The sequence below is a fragment of the Helicoverpa armigera genome, chromosome 28, assembly GCF_030705265.1.
Source record: "Helicoverpa armigera isolate CAAS_96S chromosome 28, ASM3070526v1, whole genome shotgun sequence".
NCBI lineage: Eukaryota > Metazoa > Arthropoda > Insecta > Lepidoptera > Noctuidae > Helicoverpa > Helicoverpa armigera.
This window is the reverse complement of record NC_087147.1, coordinates 7,252,895-7,280,723: the sequence shown is the minus strand read 5'-3', so window position 1 is coordinate 7,280,723 and position 27,829 is coordinate 7,252,895. Positions and strand designations below refer to the sequence as shown.

At 36.4% G+C, this 27,829-nt stretch overlaps 1 protein-coding gene across 1 annotated transcript in view; it reads left to right on the top strand.

Annotated features, from left to right (window-relative positions):
* Positions 1-27,829, top strand: part of LOC110377855 (tyrosine-protein kinase-like otk) — a 45,616-nt gene that overhangs the window by 9,789 nt on the left and 7,998 nt on the right. The window contains exons 3-13 of the mRNA XM_064042285.1: positions 17,152-17,220; positions 17,905-18,020; positions 18,415-18,565; positions 19,515-19,658; positions 19,870-19,915; positions 20,265-20,395; positions 22,598-22,741; positions 24,734-24,862; positions 25,172-25,279; positions 26,812-26,951; positions 27,511-27,639. Coding sequence (XP_063898355.1) covers positions 17,152-17,220; positions 17,905-18,020; positions 18,415-18,565; positions 19,515-19,658; positions 19,870-19,915; positions 20,265-20,395; positions 22,598-22,741; positions 24,734-24,862; positions 25,172-25,279; positions 26,812-26,951; positions 27,511-27,639 — 1,307 coding nt within the window. The remainder of the gene's footprint in view (positions 1-17,151; positions 17,221-17,904; positions 18,021-18,414; positions 18,566-19,514; positions 19,659-19,869; positions 19,916-20,264; positions 20,396-22,597; positions 22,742-24,733; positions 24,863-25,171; positions 25,280-26,811; positions 26,952-27,510; positions 27,640-27,829) is intronic.

The following is a 27,829-nucleotide window of genomic DNA, read 5'->3' as shown; positions in this document are numbered from 1 at the left end:
TAAGTGAGGTCTTAAAAACGTCGCTTGTCATAAAATATACCCATTAGTGTATACTTAGCCGTATGTGAACATATGAAAGAAGGGACGTTAAATATTACTTAGGCTATGGTTACGATGCGATTAAGTCGTAATATCTTCGTTTTATCACCCACTTATATGTTCTATTTTTTTTTATAAATATGACGGCTGGTGATAAAAGTTCGTTAGGTAGTTATTATACGTGCTTGGTTAATAAAACTGCTTTCGAGATCTATCTGATCATGGCTGTGTTTGACCTATTGATTTACAAGGGTATAAATATGAGGCAATGTGTACTGAAAACCGACTTCTAAAAACACTGAAAAGGAAAAATTAAAACTTTGGCAGGGACAACTCTAGAAGTCGGTGATATAATTAACACACCAGCAACTTGCAGACACCGGCTCATAGTCACGTCAAGTTTTGTTTAAAAAAATTTCGAAGCCGGTATTATTTCTATACTTTTTCATGGAGCAAAAGCACTACAAAAAGCCAATGCGCTTTAAATATTTGAATTATATTTTCTCGAAAATCCTCTCTGACAGTAAGTCCATATTAACTTAGACCTACAATACAAAAGTTATTAGCAAATAACCTCTAGAACAGTACGTACCGACCCGGGAACGAACCCGCGACCGGCGGCGACCTCTACAGACCCTTAGAGGCAGACTGGTGCTCCAGTAAATGGCTCCAAGTTATATGATCGTGAATTACTTATGATTATGACGGAGTTTCGTAGGCCTCTTTACATTGGAGTGCAAAAAAATCGGGTCAGATGCAAGTTTTTTTAGCTAATATTCAAGACCCCATTTCAAGAAAACTTCCATATTTTTTGGAATCTTCATAAGCGATTTGCAATGTATAATACGTCATGTAGTGTATATTATTTAAACTTGTGCATTTGATTCACATTTCCATTAAAATTGGTTCAATTTGAAGAATTAATTTCCCGGTACGCTGTTACTTTGTTTTCCTTTTTTTGTGCCCTAAAAAGTCTCAATAGATATCCTCATTATGGGGTGAACAAAACCGAGTTTCATTGCAAATTGCAACAGCATAACTAAAAACAGTTGAACATTTCAATAACAATTCTATCCTATTTTAATATAAACTGCACCTGCAGTGAAAACCTTTCAACAATTGGAAACAACGGATACTGGTGGAAAGATACGCCAGTCGCCATATTGTAAGCGGAAACGGAAATCATTGTTTGGCCTGAGCCGCGAAACCTAGGCTTTGTGAAGTTTTTTATTCAGCCATTGAATGGGACGCGTTATAAATATTCAAAAATGTTTATAGACTGCTTTTGTCTTTCTTTATTGACCTGACTTTTAGTTCTAAAGGTGACATCACTGACATCAGCTATTTATAACATTTAAAGTTTAGACTTTTTGGGCTAATAAAAGTTTTTCTATTCATTGTAAAAGACAGGAACTTTTTGAAAGTTAATGAAGTTAGGTATTACTGATTTGTTTGCTTGGACGAGTTAATCCCAGAAACTCGGCATAAATTGATAAGTTCTTACAGTGCTGTAAAGCCTATTTCTCGATTAAGGCTATAGGCTATTCTTTATCCGGTTACGCGGAGTACTTTCTAAGGGACTTGGATGGAAATTACTTCTAAAAATTGGCTATTCTTATTAGAACTAGCTGCCTAAAATAAATGCTGCATAAATGGGAAAATCTCATCGATCTCAGTGGCGTGCACTTGGAGAGGCCTATGTCCAGCAGTGGACTGCGATAGGCTGATGATGATGAAATGGGAAAAAATCATATCTATTATAAGTTTCACTAAGAAATTATAGTTTAATCGAGCCTTAAGGCAGTCGCTAGATTGTGATGTTTAAATAAGATATAAATAAGGAGTGCCTAAAACAATGAGATTCCCGAAAGGTCATTGGTTTCTATAGTTGTAACATTTAATGTGCGATTTAAATGACGTTTCTATTACTGTAAATAAAAATGTACAGAATACAGTCATGTAAGTTTTTCCCCAAGAAACTGTATTTGTATGTAGATCGCGCTGTAGTGTTGTTTTCAGTTTCAATGCTGGGTAGTGGAGGAGTCATCAAGTGGCATGTCTATTTCGAAACTAGGGATGGGACACCACTCACGTGGAAACAAAAATATGTCGCTAGGAACATTATTTTCTGGACATATTTATCTTACTTTAATGTACCGAGCTAAGAGTATATTCAGGCTAGGAGGTCAGCAATGAAAATGCCAGAATTAGTGACGAAATAAATCTGGTTCACATTTTTTAGGATGGTGATTAATGCTACAGTATTATTTTTTTGTAATTAATGTCTCGATATATCTTTATTCAAATTTCCCGGCTCGTATTAAGTTTTTGGAATATGTACTACTCAAAACATATTCATCCTGTTGATTTGCTCTTCAGCGAAATCGATCTTTCAAAATACATTCTTAATAATACAGATAAACAATAAGCACTGACCAGTTCCAATAACACTTGAAACCCATATTCATTACATTGCATACTTGTATCATATAACAGTTGTCTCTTCTTCGCAAAAGAACGTCATTCAAATGTTATTAGTCAACGGTCAATGCGTAAGCGCAGATCGCTGACAAAGAAAACAATTGTATAATCAATTCATTTCTGTCACATCAAAGGGGCGGTGTTTTATTACTGAGAAGACTTTAAAATTGTTGAGAAGTTGATTAATTATGCGAAATGTATTTTTTGTGTAGTTATTAACCATCCGCTTAACGGTGCGACTGTCAATCAAACTAAGTGCAGTTTTACGTTCCTTTCATCTTTTGGAAATAAATAAATACCAGTTTTATGTTTTTATGTCTACATTAAATGAACCACTAACATAAAACTATACAGACCTGTGTCCTTTTTCAACTTCCATGAAAAACGATCTCTGACTTTAACTGTCAATTATTACGGGACCACCTGGGAGGTATATCTCTATAACCTATCAAACAAAAAAGAATTTTGCAGATCGGTCCAGGCGCCATCGAGTAATCGGTGAACATACATAAAATATGAAAAAAAGAGATCCCTACGAATTAAGAACTACCTTTTTGAAAAGTCAGTTAAAAACACTATATTTTTCCAAAACAAAAAAAAATATCGATACCATCGATATCGACACCACTCACATCCCTAAGTCATCGTCATCGACTAGTGTAGTGCACGGTTCGTCGCCTACCCATGAATGTCGGAGCATTCTTTTGTGCCTACCCTCCGCTTGCACAATGGACGCGGATGTGCGCATATCTTAATGATTGAGATGTTTTGATTGGGGCTAGGGAACTTACAGTTGCGTGTGTTTCTTAAATGAAGGATATTGTATTAAAAGTTCAAAATAACTGGTTGGTGTATAAAAATCGGGATTAAAAAATAAGCGATACGAAAAAGGGTGTCATTTTCTATGCACGCCACTGTACATTTTGATTAAAGAAAATTGTGTCAGAGACTGTTCACTCGCAATCGGTAGAAAGGTATTCAATAAATATTTGCAGTGATAGCTTTTAAACATTTAAATAAGATATAGGATAATTTTTACCCAGGAGCGAGAAGTGGTTAGTCTGAAAATATTCATTTTCTTATTAAGGTTTTACAGGTTTTCTTAGTGCTTATAAGTACAACAATTCGAGTTCGCTCAACAAGGAGAAGAAACCTCGTGTGGAAGCTAAAACGCCACATTTTCTTCCATAATCTTATTCCCACACAAATTCATAATCATAATTTATTCATAGTTTCACGTAGGAACGCATTATTTACGTTAGGCTGCACTGCTTGTTTCCTTTGCTCGTATGTATGTGTTTTTCGACGTCATTTCTGATTTCTTGCGCTCTCCTGAATATATTCATGATTCTCTTTGCTTGTTTTTTTTGCAAGTGTATGTAGTACACACTTATAATTTTCTTTATTCCGTAGGTTTAATGTGTATATTTTTATGAAAGTGGAAAATCTTATCACTTAACATACTTTTTCTCATAAAAATGCATTATACAAGTATTATTTTATTTGCTTGTTTATATTTTTCTTCAGTTGTGGTTTCGGTTTTCAAGCATTTACCCCGAAATGAATCAACCGTAAAGTCTTGACCAATTCTCATTCATATTCATAAAATTCAGTCATTTTTCAACACATTATGTGTCCTGAAACTTCGGTCTTAATGATAGACAACCTGATCATATAAGGAGAAAATGCTTCTATTTTCAAATTGAATTCCAAACTAGTTGCAAGAAATATTTTTTGATTCGTCACAAATTCCCAAAAAATCGTATTCGTACACGACATCGTATTGGCGCGCTTTTTCCGCGCCCTTTGTTCAGCCGGAATGTTAGTGTTGCTAGTTTTTTGTCCCCAAAGGATTGATGGACCATTGTGTTGCCATTCGCAAAAATTCCCGGCGTCGAATAATTGATAAGTCTGCTATGCGATCTTTTTTTTGTTTCGATGTTGAATCGTTAGGGATTAGATATTTTTTTTATTTTTCTAACTGGTCTGAATTGTTAGGCTTGAATTTCGGCCGGCTTGTTTGTTTTCGCGTCTAGCTTTTTCATAGTTTTTGTCGAAACTATTGTTCGCGTTCAGTTATTTTTGCTTATATTGCTCTGGAATTGAATTTTCGGTAGCTTTTGTGTGAACTGAATTGGGACTATACAATGGACTGTAGTACATTTAGTGTTTATGTGTATAGAGGTCTATTCGATGCAAATCTATCACGCCTACACCTATGTAAGCACTTATCCAAAACATATAATGGGAACTGGAGGCACTAATACACGATCCAAATTTTTTACTACGGCTTTTACGGCACTATATTAAAAGAATCAGAAATTTTGACAAACATGGGTCAAGAAGTCCTTTGATTGACCATCCACTAAAATTATAGTGCCTCCCAAACCAATTTCGCCAAAATTCCCACTGACATAATTTGCCACAAATAACAGAAATAACGCCGATAATAGAAACAAACATGATATGATTACATTCTGCGGAGGAATGGTGATCAAAACCTTGTTATGCGACTCCCAGGAGGTATTTACATAATGTGTGCCCAGAAATATAATGCGACACCGAGGAGTCCGGTGGTGGTTCGTTTTATCTCTATTTTTTGCTGGAAATGTGTTTCTTTTTGTGATTTATGCGAAAATATTTACTTTGTAGGCGATAACTACTTCTATTATTTCGTTAATAGATTATAGGCGTTTCATCAGCTAAAATTTTTGATGTTTTAAGCGCCTGAATTATTCTTGTTTTTATGTTGCAAAACTAGACAAAAGATTGAATGGTGCTTTTCAGTTAAAAGGGAGAACTACAAAAGATACAGCATAGTTCCAAGGAGATGAAAAGTCTTCAAGACTTTTGTGGACATAGTTATGGTGAATTAAAATATTGTATTTGATGAAGATAAAAGCTTCTATCCAACCTCACGAGCTACCAAACGTAGGTACATTCGCTCCTATAGAGGTACTGAGCTAAAGATTCTATGAGACCTCCCGAACATTCTGCAAAAAACTTCACCACTTTTTCTCTTAAGCATTTTCCACAATTCCCCATTGAAATAAACGATCCTCAAACACCGTTGATGGCCGCCAATTAAGTTGGAACCTCCTATATAAAACAGACGTTCCTTTCCACGCAATGATCGCAGCAAGGCGTCTGCGCCCTGTATTTGGGTCGTGCACGTGATCGGAATACAATGTGCGCCCGCCCTTACGAAAAATATCGAATTTAGATGCCAAGATGCTTTGTCTTGTATTTTGAGGATATTTTGGTAATAACGTACACATGTATGCTGTGTTTGCATTTTCTTCTATTTTTTGGGTTGGCAACACTATTTATGTAATGGCATGCGTTGTTGTAAAATCTTGCTCTTACGAAGTGAACTAACATAAAAAGCACGAAATGCTAAAGATTACTGGGCCGAACCTAACTTTTATCGTTAAATCATAACCCAGCCCATTATAAAAGTTAAATTCGCAACACGACCCATTAGATGCCCTCGATATTATTTCGCAGAAGATCTGAGATAAACCCCTTCCTCGCTCGAACCGGTTCATCACAATAGCTACAAACAAGTTATAGATAACATATATCAAGTTATATACACAATTCATTGGTCGTCCGTGACCTACACGGCCGGCGGAAGATTCGTCACAACTGTGCTTTATGATCGGACAGATTATCAACCGAAAATAATTAAGAAACTCGGCCTGTCTGGATTTTTAGGGTTCCGTACCCAAAGGGTAAAACGGGACCATATTGTTTTCGCTCCTCTGTCCGTCCGTCCGTCCGTCCTTCTATCATCAGGCTGAATCTCATGAACCGTGATAGTTAGAGACTTGAAATTTTCACAGATGATGTATTTCTGTTGCCGCTATAACAACAAATACTGAAAACTAGAATAAAATTTAAATTTTGGGGGGCTCCCATACAACAAACGTTATATTTTTGCTCATTTTTTTCTGGTACGGAACCCTTCGTACGCGAGTGCAACTCGTACTTGGCCGGTTTTTTTGGTCTTTTTACAATTTAAGTATGAGATACGTGTGTCTGAATTAAAGATATATATTAAGAACTTCATTGTAAAAGAAGTGACATGTATATTTTTATATGTTTTATTAATATTGCTAAGTCCTGTAGTTACAGTGATATTCTATTTAATGGCCAGAACCCGGATAGATGACGACAAATTACTTACTGTTCCTTTGTTCAATCTTATAGAAAATTGCAATATTAAAACCCTTTAATGAATGAGCATGTAATATGAATTATAATTTTACACTAATCAATGCTTTTAGATAAAGCTGGCAACACTAATAGTGCTGTCGACATTCCGCAAACGAAAACACGTTATCGATAAACGTAAATGACAGATGACAAGCAGAGACTTTTAATAAAATAACTTCCCCGCAAACCAATTTACATAAATTGGAAAATCGGTGCAAACAATTTCAACAAATGTATTAAAATGAAAGGTTTTCATTGGCTTCCAGTAATTCGTGTGATTGGTACCGTCGAGGTCAGCAATGAATGTTTGCTGACTCGACAGTTGAAACGTTAATTGAATCGTCAAACATTTATTAGTGGGCAAACTTTGCCAACACTTGGCGGGCAATTTATTTAAATTAAGTTTTTGTTGAGTTCAAAAAGGGCTTTGATTTCAGTTTTAAACTGGGAAAAAAGCTTTTAGCACTTGTATCATTCGAAAAAGTTTAGTCTCTTTCTTACTGTTGTAGTTTCATACATGTGTGATAGAGACAGGTATATATACAATACCTACTGTTTATAAGAAATACTATCTTGCCTATATTTTTGGCAAATATCCAAAGTTCTTAAGTTGCAGTCTAGACAACGTCAGTTTAGGTTAGGAAATTGCTTTACACTTAACTTTAAAATTAAATTAAAACCTTATTTTCTGTAAAAAGTATACTCTTAAAATAATTAAAAGTAACTGTGATATAAACTTGAGCAGCAGGCCTTTCTATAAAAATTAATTAGCCATGTGAAATAGCGAGAAGTTCGCCTGAACTTACGCTCAAGGGCCCTTGTGAAACTTTCAAGACTTTTCCTACGTTCATTTGATAGAATATAATAATTTTGTTTAGTAAAACCTATTTTAGTAAAAATCTTTTACTTGAAGCATGTGCTCGTGTGAGGTAATAAGTTGAAGTCTTTAAATAAAATAAGTAACACACTTGAAAAAATATGAGTATGTTTCTGGTCGGACGTTTATGAATCAAGGTTTGTTTTGATTCTATTTTATTCGCTACTCTCTAAATTTGTTTTTTCCGTTAATTCTCATTCACTCCACAAATGTTGACAACGTAAACTTAGGCCAAAGTTCTAAGGAAGTTTTAAGGAAAACGGACTTTTATGCTGTCAATTAAATTGGCCCCTAGTTTTGCAACGTCAATTGTTTTTTTTCATACGGTCTTTCTACTGTAGTTATGTACCTAGGCTTATTCTAAGATTACCAAAATTATCCAAAACAACAGCAAACTACAATCTCCTGTATCCCAAACGAATTATCGTACAGTCCAAGTGACAGACGAGACGTTATTGTAAACGTGACGAGAATGCCATCCCGGCTTGTTATATTCCAACGTGGAACGGAATGTACGATGTATGGCTGACTTAGATCATTAAACTAACTGGAGACGTCGTTGTCGTGCCTTCGCCTCTGCCAAAGGTAGGAATGTAGGGAAGCATCAAGTGGGCATCAAGTTCATGCTTGTAATTTTTTGTAATTTGTAATTGAAAATGCATGTGAGCTATTTTTGTTGCCTTGCTTCGGCCCCACGCGTAAATTGGCAGACTTTCACATAAGGATTAGGTAATGGTCATGGCGTCTCCGGTTGGTTTACAGCTCTAAGAGGGTTGTGTACGTTTGCTACGTGTAAGAAGAAAAATAGCTGCACAATGAAATTTGGCGGGAAATAAGGAAAAATGGCGACGAAAATTGTAGGTTGTGTTTGCTTATCCGTTTATTTTTTGGAGATGGTGTTTCTGTAATATAGTAGACAAAGTTTTAATGTTTGCCAAATGATTAGTAAAAAAAAGCATTGCAAGCAATAAAAAGCACTTAAGTTAATCGTGAATTTCCTTAGTGAAAATGGCTTTCTATGAAAAAAAATTGCTAATGTTCTCAAGATGGCCGGTAACGGTGGGTCACTAAGAACAAAAAATTTACCTAAACGACTCTTGTTCCAATGCAAACATTTGCAACTTTCACGTATCAAAATAAATTCCAGCAAAAGGTTTTTTAAAATCCCGAAATACAGTTTCCACATGGGAAAACGCTTTTAAAATATGCTCTACGTGAGCGTTAAACGTACTTTTCGTTTGGGCGCCATTAAGTTTTTTTTACGATAAAAGGTAATGAGTGTGACGTAGCGTTGTGCTTTTACCGATAACTTTTTAACGATTTGTCGAGACAAATGTCAAAATCGATTATATTCTTGTAGTTATCAAGGTATCCTACGTATTCAGAGCTTTTTAACTCCCGACGTAAAAAAGGATGACGAAATCTTTTTTTTAACTCAAATAAGAAAATGTAACCATTTTATTTTTGTTTTCCCAATTTCTCATGTAGCATTTATCAATATTTCAATATCTACAAAGTGAACTAACATTTGAGGTTACAAAAACAAACAAAGCTGTTTACCGTGCCGCTAAACCCGACTTACTTAAGGGAAGTCGATTTAGAAGAACGTCGTGCTCTCAGCTACCAAGTTTGGTAATACGACATTTAAATCCGATACACGTTTGTTTAATTAGATAGCTTTAAATGCAAAACCGATTAGTATCGATAAAACCGTTAGTTAACCTTTAAGAAAATCGTGCAAATATTCCATAAAATCGGCATCAAATCTTCAGATACAGTATTTGATGTGCAGCGCGAATCGATATTCGATTATCTTCAACATAGTTGTATGGTTTACGGTTATCGATAGAGTGTTTCCCAGCCCTAGCGGGTCGTGAAATGTAGCATACTGGGGGTCCGAAATCCATAAACTTGTGTTATTTTACGACTTCTAGGGGTTGTTTATGGCAGGAGTGGAGGGGGTGACTTTAATTATTTAACAAAGTGCCACTGTCTAATTAAGTTTGCTATTTGTGTAATTGAAGTTTTTACTGCTTTCTTGATGTAAATTCGACTTGACAGTTTATTAAAAAAGTTATAGTTGTATTGCGTGAGGGAAATACTAGTTTTAAGTAGTTTTTTTCGGAACTACTACGTACTTTTCAGTGTAATAAACACGCAATATTAATAAAATTACTTCTAGAGCTGTTAAAAAGTAATGAATTACGTAGCTAGAAGTTGGTTAGCTGTAGTAAATGTCTATGGACTTATTATCAAAGATATTTATGACATGGGGTGGGGGCTCTAAGGCTTATCAAAAAGTACTGCCGTGTAGGGGGCGCTAATATATTTTTTGCATAATTTACTAGAGGAGCCTTTGTATAACACTGGCGGTTAGACTGGAAACCGACCCCATCATAGTTGGGAAGAGACTAGGCAGATGATGGCAGTAAAAAGACGGAAGCTCAAAAGTTTACGATTACAAAACCAACAACATTGAAGCCCGAATCGATTTTCACAACAACTCGATGCCTATAAACTTGGAACCCCCCTGAAACGTAAAGCGTCACGGAGTACCCACTTGAAAATCAAACGTGGTATCCCTTTGAGAAAAATCACATGAAATCTAGGCGATAAACGAAACCGCCAGGGAGCGAGTGCTAGCGTTGAAATGAAATGATCTCTAATCTAGGATGGCTTTTGCAAAGTAACCGTTTCAAGCGGGACGGAGGGCGCGAGCAATAAAATTTTACGAGCGGTTGCCATGGCAACGCCGCCATTATGCAGTTGCGTCGAGCGGTCGCTGGGAGCGCTGTGTTCGATTTTCGTTCGTTTTTTATTTTTTAATGTTTTTGATTATCTGTGCATTGTAATTGAGTTGGATCTTGTTTTGTATAATGACTTTATTATGTAGCTCGCAGGGTATGTTAACTTTCAGTAAGGCTATCGCAAGTCACAAGTAGACAAATTCTAATGGTTTTCTAGCCAGTTCTTCTCTCTGCTGTTTACTATTTAACTGTTGAAATTAAATTGTCTACTATACGAATTATAATGCCTAATTACTTACAGGTTTTTCTTGACTCAATAGGCCAGGCCTAAACTCTTATGTGGCTAAGTGGAACAAGACCTTACCTAAAGTGACATACATACATATATTTGGTATATAACCCCTACCTCCAAACTCATCTTCAAATAATAATAGCATGGACAATAGGTAAACTACATATATAGAGGTACATATTTATCTATGGATATCGATTGTGGCCGCAGCCATGAATGTTAATGCATTAACGACGTCTAACTTCGACTGTCTGCCTCAGATAAGTCTAACACCTTACTCTATTTACATAGGACTGTATAATCTAATCGATATTATATGCCCACACCCTATTTAAAGATATGTCTAGGCGGCTGCTTGACGCTTCTCGTGACCAAAAGGCTGGCTATTACCTCGGACAAAGGATCAGCATGGCCATCCAACGAGGTAATGCTGCCAGCCTCTTGGGTTCGCTCCCAGTTGACAGCGATGGGGATGAATTTTTTGACGCGTTTTAGATACCTATAGTGTTTTTTTATTGTTTTATTAGGATAGTTTTTTTGTGATGTAAATATCTATGTAAATAAAGACTACTTAAACAATGAAAAAAAAACGATATTTAATATTTAACCAAAAGCAGACGTACCATAGACACGCCATTCTGCTATTCTACCTCGTTGGAGCAGCCAACGACAACGTATTTTAAAATCTTCAAGAAAATTGCAACGTTTATGTCTTAGTTCGGAAAAGACATTGTCTGCGTTTTATGAAATTGCACGTTTTGTTGTAAAATGAAAGATAAAATGTGGTATTACGAAATTGGATGGTATTTTTGATGTTCTTTGCAGGTTATTCTTATATTCTAACTCGGGTTTATTAAGGAGAATTTTGTCTCCGTAGCAACATGAGACGGACAGAAAATACGCTTTGAAGGAAAATAGACGAATGTGGCAACATTTTTATAACAAAATCTAGAAGATCAGATTAAAAATAAACTGCCGTTGGTGAGTTCTTTCAACTCCTTAATACATAAGTTTGATGACTTACTTAAATTGCTTTAAAATCGATACATTTTATTCTGTCTCGCAGCAAAGTAAAGAAAAACTTTGCAAAACAAATAAAAAACCAGTAAAACAAGCCAATAATAAAATAATAGCAAAAACTACAATAAAATAATTTAATTAAAACCACCCACGTAACACTCACAAAGGATAGTTAGGAACTGACAGATAAAAAGTAACGGGCAACCCGCCATCTTGGGATTTCTAAATGTCTTCCACTTATTAGGAGCTGTGCGACTCGGTCTAAATTGTTTTTAACCCTTCACGTAAAAGGGAAGTATTTTTCTTCGTCTTTATTTAATTGGTTTCGAATATGCATGTTTTAAAATGTGTTTTCATATTAGACTCAGTATTACTTTCTTCCTGAAGGAACTGCTTCCTGGACTATGATGCATAGTGGCATATGTATGTTGTTTTATGTTATGTTATTCTGACGTGTCATCTATAGTTGGTTGGTACTGCAAAGTTAGGTACATCAAAATCTATCCAGAAGTTTTTGTGTGAAAGGGCAACAAACTTCTACATCATACATCTATTCATCCATCCATTCATACCTACATAAAAACTTTCACGTTTATAACATCAGTTACAAGGATACATCAAAGCTACATTTTACACATAAGCTAAGTTTTTATCCAAGTGGGGGAAGTAGTTATCTCGGGACGCAGGAAAAACCTTGGGGAAGAGCTGGATTTTCATTTTTTTCCAAAATTGCATCAAAACTTCTTACTCTAACCGCCCAAAACCAAGCACCAACTTCCGGTGGCACTTCAAAGTACCACAGCACACATTAGTACCATCATCGTCGGTACAACAATAATGGTTAAGTGATAACTGATCGGTTGAACTCGCGGTGCCGGGTTCAATGCCGAGTGATGCCCAGCAAATGCGCAGCCGCGTATATTTAGATTTTGTAGGGTAACAAAAAAAATTGTGTGTTGTGGATAAGCTTGGGAATGAATGCATGATTACTATACATTATTATAAGAAAGGATTCGTTTTGCTTTTACGGACAAATTCATCATCATCATCATCATCATCATCTCAGCCATAGGACGTCCACTGCTGAACATAGGCCTCCCCCTTAGATCTCCACGGACAAATTAATGAAGTTTATTATGTCAGGCTTAAATAAAAAACTACTTACGTGTTTCCAAATCAACATTGTTTGTGTTGTTTGTCCAGTCTAGTGGTGGTAGGTATATCGAATACAACCTATATCGATTTTTTATTTTATCGCCAATTTAACCCTCTGCTTTAGAGATTCAAAAGAAACAGTCTATTAACTTGTTTCATTACTAAACATACCCATCTTTAGCGTTTTGACATAAGCCTCAAACCATAAAAATAATATTTTCAGTATGCTATATAAACTAAACTATTTAACATTTAAATAATATCTAGCAATAAACTTTAATACTATTATATCTGTCTGACAATAACAATAATACTCTCACTCTCATAATATAATTGTAGAACCGTTGTTTACATCAGTTACTCTAATTAAGCGATAAAAGTTATCTGGACCACAAACGATGATACACATTTCTAAAGATAAATATAATGTTGACGTAATAATGTAATTCTACAATTTCATTATAAGTTCAAATGTGTATCCAGCAATATGGATTCACTAAGAATGCTTGCATGCTTGGTCTAATTTGTCGCAAATAAATTAGTCATTCAGGTCACTCCTTAATGATTTAATTATGCAACTCCGTAATAAATTCGTAATAAAAATAGAACTTATTTAGGGTTGCCTACTTAAAGGATAATGTACTAATCTTTATATAAAACAAAGGCATTCGTTTGTTCGCTTGAGCGTGCTAATCACAGCAACTACAGCTCTTATTTCAAAAACAATTTATTTGCCAGACATCGCGACTTTTTATTTAGGTGCTCGATATACATAGCCCGCGGTGCAGCTAAAACCGCTGTCAGAAAGTTGTGAAAGAAATCCTTATGACCTTATCGTGAAATTGTGGATGGACTATCCCAAAAAGTCCCGCTGCACAGTCACCCTACGAATGTAAATGCGTACGCGCAGTGTTTGATGTGCCGCCGCGTTTGTTTGTTTACCGCGTCAGTGTGAAGTCGTTTGTTCTATCTATGGACTGCAATTGGAAGCTGTCAGTGTTATAACAAAAATCTGGAATGGTTTGGACTTGTTAGGGAATAAGTTGTTTTTGTTAGCTAGATTTCTGCGTCTGCGACTTTGACCGCGTCTCGTGGTAACTACTTCCCGCAGCCGAATAAAAATAGCCTATCTCCGTTTATAGGGAACCAACTATCTCCAAGCCAAATTACATCGCAATCGCATCAGCCGTTTTATCAAGAAAGCCTAACAAAAAAGCTACCTTAAGATTTTTGTTACTGACACTAAAATATGTAGTCATAGTTAATCCAACTAAAGTTTAACTGTGCCAAACGCTATTTATTTCAGTTCTCAGAAACAACAGTACTAATTCAGTTCTAGTTTCATATATAAATAGGTTCATATATTTGCTACGGTTAAATATTGTCGGGCTATCTTTAGCTGGTTAAATCCCGGATCATTAATCGCAAATGAGCATCGTATTGAACGCAAGCCTCTTCTCAAAATAAACTCAGGATTAGCTGGTTTAACTGCAGTTTATTTTAACTTCCATCTTTAGCAATATCTTATATGCAGAAATAGAAATATGGTTCATAGCGTTTATGGATAAGTATTCGTTATTATGAGGATCTTTTACTATGTATAAAAACCTGTAAAGGGCGAATCGGACACGCGTTTGAACGGTTCCGTGCCTTATAAAGGTAAAGGTATAAGAGAGCAAAAAACTAACTTACATAAATAAATTAATCTATTTCCAGTATTTGTTGTTATAGCGGCAACATGAATACATTATCTAAAAAATTTTGTGTCTAGCTCATGGTGATAGATAGACGGACAGACAGCGCAGTCTTAGCAATCGGATCCCTTTTTACCCTTAGGTTACTAAAAACTGGTGATCAGCTGCATCCGGTTAGACTGGGAGTCAACCCCAAAACATATTATAAAATGTAATACAAATATCTATAAATATTCAAAAATATATCTGTGTATGTACTAAGAAGTCAAAAAACTATCAGCTACCTTTGATACAAACCGCCTCAGTTAAAGTTAAACCAGCTAAATGTTTATGTTTAGATTTGTAAGCGTAAAATCGTTTGTTCGTTTCTAAGTATGGACCAACCGCGTCGGCTTCTGTAGTCGTATTTATAAATCACTTACGACTTTGTATGATGTTGACCAGTGTTATGATTTGGCGAAAAACAGATGGGATTGTGTATTGTAATTTGTTTTACTTGGTACTTGATGTTTCACGCGGTTTCTTCTCGCATTTTAACAAACTTGAAAATCAAAACCTATGTTGGCAGTCGGGTAAAAATTTACACTTCCAAGTTTTACTCACGTAAGAAGCCTACGTAATTAAGTTAGAATATAGTTGTCGGAGACTGTCATTAGTATACGGACACTAAACGTTACGCAAGCGCGCCCTCTGGTGGCGTTTCCGGTGAAACAACATTTTGGCGCGCTTGGCAGAGTCGTGGTGGTCGGCGTGGCGTCCGCGGAGCTCAGTCTTGGTCGAGTCGTCGTGCTGCGCACATCTCGAAACTGCCCTACGTCACGTCTAGTGTAGGTACCTAGTGTTATTGCCTAGTGTTGTAGTGCCGTTGTAGATCCATATTGTAAAGTGTCTTTTGAAATTAAAGTGTAACGGTTCTTCTAACCTAACAAACAGACATGTGTTGCTGGGGAGTTTGTTCCGCCACTTCTTCTCCCCAGCCAAAACACATAGGAAGTGGCGAAGGGCGGGCGTTTTGGAGGGCTGTCTTTTGTTCTGACTAATTTGAATAAACGTTTGAGTTTTGAGTTTGTTTGACTTTTGAGTTTCTTTGAGTTATCTCTTTGCTTGATTACCCTAACTGATGTCGGACGATAGTGCCATCCTGATGAAGCCTCCGACATAGTAATTTCTTAAAACTTCTCAACTTTCAACTTACGGTAACATACAAATTAATGTAAATGCGTATTTAGTTCACTATGTTCACAAATAATTCAGTTCACTGATAAGTAAAATTTTTTGAAGACAGATTTATAAATCGAAACAGCTTTTTTCTCATCACTACAGACTAAAATTGCAAGTCAGTTTATTGCAGCAATAATTTTTAATATCTATACATATCTCAATAAAATAAATAAAAGAAAAACGACATTCTATTCATCCGTCTGCAATGCCATAATAAAATCTCCAATCTTTTATATTCCTACTTACAAATGCAAGGTGCATTTCTTGAGCAGAATTTAATGCAAGCCAATATTTTTAATCATCAAGTCAGTTGACCCTTTGTCCAGGGGCCCGATTCTCCTAAGTTAATAATGTCAAAATTGAATAGGAATCGAATCGCAATATGATCGCAATAGCAGTTTTAACCATATCGGGCATTCTGCTACTAATATAAGACCAATCGTATTCCAACGACATTCGATTGGTTTGCGATTGGTGATTTTGGTCTATACGGTAGTACAATCATATTGCAATCGTAAATCATTTGCAGACAAAATGATTCATTATTGAATGACAGAGAAGGATAAAAACGTTTATTTCAAAGAAATAAATAGCGGAATGCCACATACGCTTCAATCGTAATCGCAGTCGAATGTGAATCGTATGTCGCTTAAGTAAAATTAGGAGAATCGGGCCCCTGTCCGTAGCTGGACTATTGAAGTGACCACTTGTCTGCGTCAATAAACCACTTTATCATTGCATTGTTGAAGAATTGCAATGGAGAGTGCATGCAAGTAAATGCGTGTAGCCTATCTATGCACGTCGTTCTTACAAAAAGAAAATTCAAATGTTTTAAACGTAATAAAGTAAAACAAGTAATTACTATGTAACTGAAAACAAAGTAAATCTGTCTTTAAAAATTATGTTCATGCAATTTTCACCAATTGATTAGGTTCTGGTTTAAAAAGGTTTATGTGTGTATGAATACCTACACTAAGAGATGTTAATGAATAAACCGCGGAGTGCGGACTAGAGTACTCAGAAATCGACGGCCATCAGCCTCAAAACAATAAAATACCTACTAAGTTCACACACAGTTTAAACTTTAAACAGTATTTCCACACATCAAGAAGCAAATAAACTTTTTGGTAATATAAAATACGCCTTCGCTTCGCTTTGGTTTACGACATCCCATCAGACACCTCTAAAATTATTTGTGTTTCTCTACTATATTATGCATGTATTAAAACACATAAGCCTCCCTCTTGAAACATTCTATCCTGATAAAAAACCGCATGAAAATCTATTATATTTTTGAAGATTTGATCGTACAAAGAGACATAGGGACAGAAAAAGAGACTTAATTTTATACTATGTAGTGAATCTCTTTTTTTATTAATTAACTAATAGTAATTTGTATCGTTTCAGTGGCTCCTCACCATTCATCTCACAAGATCCGCGCCCACAAGTCGAGTAGAAGGCACCGTGCTATCAATGGTAAATATTTTATTACTAGCTCTCAAACTCAAAACATACGCTCTTGCAGGTGCTCAACAAGCAAAAATATTTGACAACAATATTAATATTTTTCATAAGGTTACTCAATATCTACCATCTTTATCTTGGTGTCATATAATACATATATGTATTTATAATTTATATGAATGAAATGTGTGAAAATATCAACTTTAACATATCAAAAATATTTCAAAAAGATTCTGAAATCCTTGAAATAAATCATATTTATGATAATTATCATCATTTAATGGTAATGAGCGTGATGATAGCCCTAGAACAATGTAAGAATATCTAGCTTGAAATATTCGTAGTCATAAAGCTAAGTTAGGTTCAAGCAAGGGCGCCCTAGATTCTAGAAGGGCAGACACTGACCTTACTGGTAATGTCCTTCGAAAAGGTCAGGTGGTACAACTTAACCTTTGAAGAAATAATACATAGTTATAAGAAAAAAATCAAAGCAAATAAATAATTACAGTTAATTACTATCATCGAAATCATGATTTCTGCTTATTCTATAAATAAATAATAACACTAACGCCGTCCCAAACTAACAGCGCCATCTGTATTGTACCTCATACAAACCATCAGTTTCAAAACAATCCGCGGTGCCAATAGATGGCGTTGTACTCAATTTTCTAAATTAGTTCTGCTACTCCCTAACAGATGGCGAGCTGCGCTTCGAACCGGAGCCGTACAGCAAGAAATTGAAATTGAATACTGCTGGTAAAATACATTGCAAAGTCGCTGGCGGCCTTGCTCCTACCGTACAATGGTTTTTGGTAAGTGTAAACAATGAATAATAAGGATGATTTTTCCACTTACTGGTGGAATATGAAACGTATGGCCACCAATATAAATCGTCCTATGGTCACATTGCTAGACAACCCCTTCATCGCAGAGTCTCTTGTTGTTCTCGTTACTCATATTTTTTTCAGTTTCGGTACATACATAATATAAACCACTTTATATTATAAAACGTTAAAAAAAGTACCTGCTAGTCGTGCTAGGCTTAGGTCATTAACTATGTTCAAGATGGGGGTTTAAACCTTGTACTAATGCGGGTACTTTTACTACACTTTATAATAGGTGGATAATATTTAATTCCGGGCTAATTTCACCTTTTGCCATATTTTTTGGCCCAAAATATACATATATTTTTCCTTCTTCTTCTAGAACGACGAGGATCCCTTACCAGAAGGAGTGACATCAGCCAACGGCACGCTGATGGTGGCTGATGCTGAGAGGCGGCACTCAGGACAGTATACGTGCAAGGCAGTAGACGGCGATAAGTCTATCACGTCGAAGATTCATCTGGATGTTGTGGGTATGTAGATTTTGGGTTTAATATAACAGTTCTCGCACAAACAAAACTAAATACCCACTTAAAATTGATTTCGGAAACGGAAAAAAGTTTGGCTAGATCTGTAACTTAGCAATTTCAGGAATAATATGTCCGGTTGTATTACTTATGTAATTGTTATGAATTGTGATTATGTCTACGTTCGTTTTCCGCAATACCTACCTACGGCATAAAACCATCTGCTTAACTTGGCCGCTTGTATCTGATTTCTCCACACCAAGTTATACTTTTTCTATAATAGGCTAGTTTCCTAAAAAATAATAATTAGTCCGTCTTGTAGATTGTCCAAAATTAAGCGATACGTATTTTTTCTTTTTTAAATTGGATCAGAACTTGTTAAGTTATAGCGTGTTAAAGTTGAGTGTGACGTCACAAAGTGCTACAATTTTCAGGACACTGTGACGTAAAAGGCCCCCACTCCTAATTTTTGAAGTGTATTATCTTTGTCATTTTATGTTTAATTAAAAAAAGAAAAAATACGTATCCAATATTTTTTGATTATCTAAAAAGCGGACTAAATATTATTTCATTATTTCGACCCTGGACACTACCCTATTATATTTATTTATATTACCAGCCTTTTTCCCGCGGTTTCACCCGCGTCCCCTGAGAGCTACTGCCCGCACCGAGATAACATATAGCCTATGTTACGCGCAGATAATATAGCTTTCTAATGGTGAAAGAATATTTAAAATCGGGCCAGTAATTTTTGAGTTTATCCATTACAACCAAACAAACAAAGTTTTCCTCTTAATAATATTAGTATCATTAGATTTTTCTTAACTGGCTATTTTACCAGCACAATTTCTTTTGGATCTTCTCCCAAAATACTTTCGCTATCCCATTGTTTTCCATCCCATCTAGCCAACTCCAACTTTGGCCAAATTTTCTATTTATCATATTCCACTTCCAGTAACCCCCCGCGTGCTGGAGCCGACTCCTGGACAACAGTTGCACGTGACCATGGGTCAGACAGCAGCGCTGCACTGTCGGGCGACGGGCGATCCACCTCCTACTACGCACTGGGATAGAAATCTCGCTATATTGGGGAAACCACGTGAGTGTTATATTATTCTATTGTAGAAAAACAAAAAAATATAAGACACCAAAGAAGTCGATAAAAGGAATGGGTCAGAAACAAGCACCTATTTCAGCAATTTTTGATGATGATACAATGTTCAATTATGCAATGTGATCAACTATAAATAGATGGTAATGTGTTCGTTTTTTGTGTTGAGTTTTTCAATCAGGAATATTATTATTTTCAGAAGACGGAGTGGATTTAGAAGATAGTGCTAACGCCACAACAGCTAGGTAAGTACTATGTTTTTACCTATCGACAGACTATCGATACTTTTCATTATTCCAACTCTTCTATTCTAATATGCTACCAGCTCTTTTGCCATAGAAATACTTACAGTTGCCAATGCTAATAATTGTTGAACTCTTTTTTTTAGTAGGGATCTTTAATAATAATAATAAATTTGTTTCAGACCATATTGAGATCCATAATAATACTTAATGTAACAAAAGAAAAACATTGTTCTATCTATATCTATTTTATATTTTTAAATATCTTCGTTTTCCAATAGCAGTCTAACAATTATCTTATCTGTTTAACGAATTCTGTGATGCTAATCACAGCCTTTACTTTGTTTACCAGACTGGTACTGATGAATAACGGAACTCTTCTGATCCGCAACGTGTCTGCGGCGGACGCGGACCGGTACGGCTGCACGGCCGGCAGCGCCGCCGGACTCGACCGGAACGAGCTCGTGCTTGTCGTGCATCAAGGTAATATGGGTGGGTGAACATAGGTTAAAGGATACGGTATTGATAAAGAGATATTGTTGAATTTTTAATCAGATTTATAATAAGACAATGTGCGTGTACATTTATATAAACAAATAATGGCTCACCTGTTTTCATGTGATAAAGCATCTAAACTAGACGCCAGTTTTTTATGTTTAAAAATGAATCTGCAAACAAAGACGTGGAATTAATGTGTACTAAAATGTTGGTAGTAATTCGTGCCAAACAGCTTTATTATAAAGTTAACCATTTGATTCCTTGCGCATTTGTTCATACAGATATTGTCGATAGAATTAAAACAACTTCATAATAGTAATAAAAAATCGGTATAAAAACTTTTAAGTTAAACGGTTTTATCTTATGTGCACTGAAAACTAGAAAATAAAAAAATAGTTACTTACCTGTCAACCTACGTAGGTGGTCCCGGTCATATTAGACTAAAATAAAAACGTGGGGCCCATTAACTATTGCTGTAGTACTCTCTTCTAGAGGTATAATAGGTGTGGATTGCATCGGCTTACTATAATCGTAACTGGAGATTTTGACAATCAATAATCAGCCGTAGCTCATGATCTACCAAAGTATAAAGATATGCTTTGCCATAGGTAGGATTTCACAGGGGCCCCACGTTTTTATTTTAGTCTAATATGACCGGGCCCACCTACGTAGGTTGACAGGTAAGTAACAATTTTTTTATTTTCTAGTTTTCAGTGCACATAAGATAAAACCGTTTAACTTAAAAGTTTTTTTACCGATTTTTTATTTTCTAGTTTTTAGTATTTAATGAAAATGCCTACCGAATATTAATCATTCTATCTAATTCATTTAGTGCATCATTATTACACGGTCTCTTACCTGACAATTTATTACAATCTAATTCCTCAATACATAGCCCTTCCAGATACTTTTTTTTTTAACGACCCCAAAAATCATCACATGACCTCTCCTGCTGTGGGTCAGCAGCGGTGAGGGAGTGCCAGACTCTTGACTAAGAACCGTTTTGTTCCGTCGTAGGCCTTTTATGTACCAGGGCCGTGGTAACTCTTTCGAACAATCTCGCAGCCCAGGCAGGCCTTGGCCCTGTTGGGCCCCGCTGGAGTTACTGACAGTTTTCTACTTGTGAAGCCCTTTCATTTGATACCCATATTGGTGGGATTGATAAAAAATTGTTATCAGCCATTTGGTAGCGGCGGCCATCTTAGATTTCAATTTTGCATAGTAAATTGTATTCTACTTGTTGAGACCTTTCATTTGATACCCATGTTGATGGGATCGGTTAGTTATCCGCCATTTTGTAGAGGCCGCCATCTTGGATTTTAATTTTATATAGTACATTGTATTCTACTGGTTGAGGACGTTCATTTGATACCCATATTGATGGGATTGATAAAATCTACGTTATCCGCCATTTTGTGCCGGCGGCCATATTGGATTTACAATGTTATTGATATTACTATATTGTATTGCCTCGTTGGTCTAGCTGTCGCAAGTGCGGCTGCTGAGCACGAGGTCTCGGGTTCGATTCCCGAGTCGGGCCGAAATCGCTTTGTGGGTTTTAGAAGACTTTCACAAAGCAGCCCGGAGCCTGGAAGCTGGTGATTGATACACCCGTGCATCGGAGAGCACGTAAATGTCGGTCCTGCGCCTGATCTCTCTCCGGTCGTGTCGGATTACCGTCCCATCGGACTATGAGAGTTAAGGAATAGTGAGTGCACCTGTGTCTGCGCAAATGCTCGTGCACTATAATATGTCCTGCGTAGTTGGCTAATCTCCTTACATGAGAACAGCCGCCGTAGCCGATAATCGGCTAGGAGGACATCATCATCATATTGTATTGTCATCGGAATTAAAGGTGTATACAAAATTTCAGATTAATCGCTTGACAGGAAGAGGGTGAAATTTGAATTACTAAATTTGACCCAAGAATAAATAAAACAAACTGGGTGAGCTAAATAAAACCGTTTAAAAACATATGAACTCAACACTACTACATAGAAGTGAGGCGTCAAGTAGCTACCACATCAGATGGACATTTATTGGCATTAAAGAACTGTATTAATTTTATCTACCCTTACAAAAATCACGACATATACTAAATTTTGTCCACACTTTTCTAAAACATTCCACCATATGTTTTCAAACTTTTTTGTCGCGAATTTTCTAAAACCTCCCTCCTCCTTCTAGAAGGAGAGCTCCTCCCCCAGGAGTCGAGCGGCGTGGCGGGCAAGGCGGTGGTGGTGTCCATCTCCGTGGCCGGCGCCTACATGGTGCTGGTGCTGGCGCTCATGCTGTACTGTCGCAGGAGAAGGCTTAGGAGACGACAGAGAGGTATGTTGGATTTAGTATAGAGTTTTCAGCAGTTGAAAAAGAAGAAAAAGTATATTATTGTGGGTATAACGATAACCAAAACAAAAATCCTAAAGTAAATTATATTTAATTCAAAATTGCCAATTTGACCAATGGACGGCAATTTTATGACTAGCTATGATGTGGTTATTATTATTTGTTGTTATACATTTTTGTATCTCGGCAGTTATCTACCGGGTTTTGTAGGTTAGCACGGGCCGAAGCCAAGTGCTAGCCTATGTGTCTTGATTGCGGGTTGTATGTGTGTTTAATGTGGTATGATTGTGTGTGTGTTGACTGTGCGATTGAATGTGTGCTGTGTGTGATGCTGTTGTACGTGTATCGTTTGTCTCGTTTTGTAGGAATTTCCTGACAATTCTACGAGTGTTCAGAATAGCAGCTTTCTGTAGGGTTTGATAGGTATTCGGTGGTAAGTCTAAGGTTTTTAGAGACTGATGTAATTGTTTCGGTATGACGCCTGTTGTTGACAGTACTATAGGTATGATGGTAACACTGCCTAATCTCCACATTCGGCTTATTTCGATTTTGAGGTCTGTATACTTAGAAAGTTTTTCTGCTATGGTGTTTTGTAAATTGTGTGTGTTTGGGACTGCAATGTCTATAATTTGTGCTGTTTTGTTAGTTTTATCTATTAAAGTAATATCCGGTCTATTGTAATGAACTGTTTTGTCAGTGAGGATGGCGCGATCGAAGTAAAGCTTATGTGTGGCATTTTCAAGAACTGCTTCGGGTTTATATTTATAGTAAGGTACAGGCGGTGTAAGAATTAATTTATATTTGATGGCAAGTTTTTGGTGAATCACGTTGGCTATCTGATCATGCCTGTACTTGTAGTCTGTCTGAACTATGGCTTTGCATGCACCTGTGATGTGCTGGATGGTTTCAGATGCGCTGCTGCATCTTCTGCAAACGTCCGTCGGAATGGGGGCTCTCATGATGTGCTTTTGATAGTTGCGGGTTTCTATCACCTGATCTTGGATTGCCACCATGAACCCTTCGGTCTCAGGGAATAGGTCGCCTCGACTTAGCCAGTCGTTCGACGCTAATTTGTCGACGTTCTCTTGGTCTAGGTCCAGACGATGTCTTCCATGCAGTGACTTCCGAGTCCATTCTATTAACTTAGTCTGCCTATCTATTTGCTTTTCGTTGTTTTGTGGTGTTTTATCGTGCATATTTAAAGGGGTCAGTTTGTGGTCGTTGAAGACTATAGCTTTATGTAGAGTAGAATGTGTAGTTTTTGTGTTAAAATATGTTCTTAGTGTAGTTATTTGTTTGTTGTGTAAATTCATAATATCTATTATACCTCGTCCTCCGTCTTTTCTTGGCAGCGTTAGTCTCTGGATGCAGGAGCGAGGATGGTGTTTTCTGTGTCTGGTTAGTGTTGTGTTAATGATGCGCTGTAAATTTTTAAGTTCTGTCTTGGTCCAACTAATAATACCAAATGAGTAGGTCAAAACGGGAATAGCGTAGGTGTTGATTGCTTTAATAGTATGTCTGGCGTGTAGTTGAGTATTAAGTATTGATTTAAGTCTGTGTTTAAATTATGATTAAATGATGCAACATACCCTGATAGGGCCAGCTTCCAGTATAACAGGGCGCGGTGTTTTACATAGCGCACGTAGCGTAACACCACGCCGACACTTCGTGTGCATTAGTTTTAAGTAGTTTATATAAAATATGTATAAGTAAATGATTTAATGTTATAATATTTATGTATAGTGTTGAGTGACTTAAATAAATAAATAAAAAATTAAATAGAGAGATTGCCTATCTGACCTCCTTAGGTTACCTCGACGATCCAATACACCATACATAAGACGTAATACTGCTTGTCAGATTCTCTGGCTTCTGATTACCCATAACGTGACCCATAACGACTGCCAAAGTTGTTCAAATGGTAGCCGGGACACACAACTGCTATTTACAAGAATTTTAACATTATTTTCGTTGTAGGAGAAAAAATGGAGTTAGAGATGACAGAAGGCAGAGAGAAGTTGGTAGAAGATGGGGAAGAAGATAAGCAGAAAGTGAACGGAGCGGCTCTGCAGAACGGGAGATTATTAGCCCATGACAAGGATAGCGGTATGTTCAATTATTTTTGTTATATAAAAAACTTTTTAAGTAGTATGGGAAAATAATGAATGAATGGCCGCAACTGAATGATTAGGTTAATAAAGATTTCAGGACTTCTGTCGAAGAAAAAATACAACCCTTGGGCTTTCCCAATCTTTTAAAACTCCCTATAGGCCCAAGTTCACCAATGTACAACATAAACAGCCGTTTTCCTTAAGACAATCGCTTGCACAGTAAACCGTCGTTTTAAGACAACCGACGTCTAAGAAGATAATATTTACTCGACATCTGGTTGATGAATTTTTTTTTAATATTTAGGAGCAGATAATTCGGAAGTGTCCGGAATATCTCGCGCTTCGAAGAAATCCGGACAGTTCGAACATCTGTCCATACCGAGATCACTGCTCGTTGAACAGATTACACTTGGTAAGTTTATTCATAAGTTCATGTTTTAAACTATAATTACACTTGGAGTTTGTATATATTTGAGATGGGGAGTAAGCGCTAGCCATGGGTCATGACTGCAGTTTTAATACCATTTCTCGTCACTATATTTCGTTCCATCGTAATGTAAAAATGTAATGATCAAAAACTCAATCTTAACTTGTCTATCAGCCTTCATTTGACATAATGTAAGTGGACATTTAATATATCTTAAGAAAATAAAAATAACGTCCTGTCGAAAATGACGACATGATTTTATTTTTTATTTTATTTATTGGGGACAAAAAACAGTTATATGTTAAAATTTAAACTATAAGTTTTACAATATAAATAGGTGAACATATAACCCACACCATTGTCCACGGGTTAATAAGGGGATAACTAAGAAACATAGACGTGTTTTACATCAGTAATTCAATTGAGTAAATTTATATCAGGAATTTAATAATTTAGTGATAGAATATTTATAGCAAGACTTCTAAATTTTTTACTAGGAAGGGAGAAAATATCTAGATCCATGAAGTGTGTGTTATAGGTCTCCACTAATAGACGTAGCGGTACTCGGGCCCCAGCATTAGTTCGGCATGAATCCATGTGGAACAACCGGGGCACGCGGGCCGCCCGTCTGATAACAGTTCTAGGGACTATATAACACAGCTTATTTGTGATTTCTGTACAATCAAATCTATTATTACATAAACCATGCAACATCATAGCAACCAGGACTAAGCGCCGATGTTCTAAACTTAGGAGGTTATGCTGTTCTAACAATTGTGTGTAAGGAATTTTTGAACGATTACATTTATAGTTCATAGCACGTAAAAATTTCTTCTGTACCAACTCTAATTTTGTACTATACTTGGAATAGAAAGGATTCCAGATGGGAATCGCGTATTCTAATTGGGATCTTATTAACGTTTTGTGTAATTGCAGAAAAGTAGAGGGTCGCACAAAGTCTTTAGAGGATCTCATGACAAAACCGTACATCTGAAAAGCCCTATTTATAATATTTTCAATATGCAAGTCAAAGTGCAAGCGTGAGTCCATGGTTACTCCAAGGTCCCGAATAGAATGTACCACATCTAATTGTTGACCATACAAAGTGTACCTTTCATTAAGTTTATTTTTATTTTTTGTAAAAGATATACTTAGACATTTAGGAAGACTAAGAAATAGTTTATTGTCTGTACAATAAGTAACAAGTCTGTAAAGATCCTCTTGAAGCAATGCGCAATCATTGCTATTCTTGCAGGCCTTATAAATCTTCATATCATCCGCATACATCAGGAAATTCGTATTGAGAAATTGATCTAACCATATGTAGGTAGACACTTAATATATCTTAGAAAAATCAGTCCACAGTCTCGAACACAAAAATTGGTATTATTTCTAAACTAAAATATAAAGGGGAAAACATTATTTTCGTTTGTATCTACTTTAAAAACATACTATATTTTTTCCGGGTACAGGAAGACGTTCCTTAGGGAATAAGATACAATTTGTTTTTGTGTCAGGTCGCGGTGAATTCGGCGAAGTACTACTGGCCAAGATCGACATGAGTCAAGTGAACAAACTTCGCAATAAGGAGAGCTTGGATGACGCGGAGCCCAAGCTGCGGCCTGTACTCGTTAAAGCGCTTACTACTAAAGATGAGGTTAGTATGGTTTTTAGTGGGCTTTTGGGAATGGAAAATGTTGATATTGGTTGTGAAAAAATATTGCAGATACGACTAATTCTTTACTACTATGATACTTCTACATACCACTATACTTTTGTTAAAACTATGTAGGTAAGTAAGTCTTTAAAATATGACTGCATTGCATACAAAATTAACCCATATTTTTGTTCATCGAATAATTATAAAAGGTGTTTAAAAAATGACATATTTAAATTCCGGGTTTCCCACATAATAAGATCTACTGTTTAAAACAGATCTACTGTTTACTAACGAAACCTTGTGCGATCTATTTATCATATCCTGAAAAATCACCATAGTTCAGTGCCTTACTACGATCGACTGACCTAAAGAAAAACTAGTTGTAGTAGTGTCAATCGACATGTTAACCCCTCGTGCTGTAAATCAATATTACAAATTGTTTGAAACTCTTAAATATTTCACATGCTTTTCTTTACATTTTGTACTAAAATGCAACCTTTTTGTGTGATTTTTGACATCTATATGTTTTAACGAGTAACTTTAATTTGTGCCCCAGGTGCAACTAGCGGAGTTCCGTCGCCAGCTGGAGCTGTTCTCGCGCGTGCGACACGACAACATCGTGCGGCTGGTGGGGCTCTGCAGCGACGCCGACCCGCACTACATGCTGCTCGAACATACTGACTGGGTAACTGATTGTTTTTACATATCGGGTGTGCCATACCCATGGAGAACATATTGACTAGCGGAGGTGTCATAACGGAAAATCGCTTAAGAAAGTAGCGCGACAATATACGGATAATTTTTTGTAATACCAAAAATCGTTGACAGATGTCGCATCGCAAACAACCCGAACTCTTCGTTAGTTCATTCGTAAC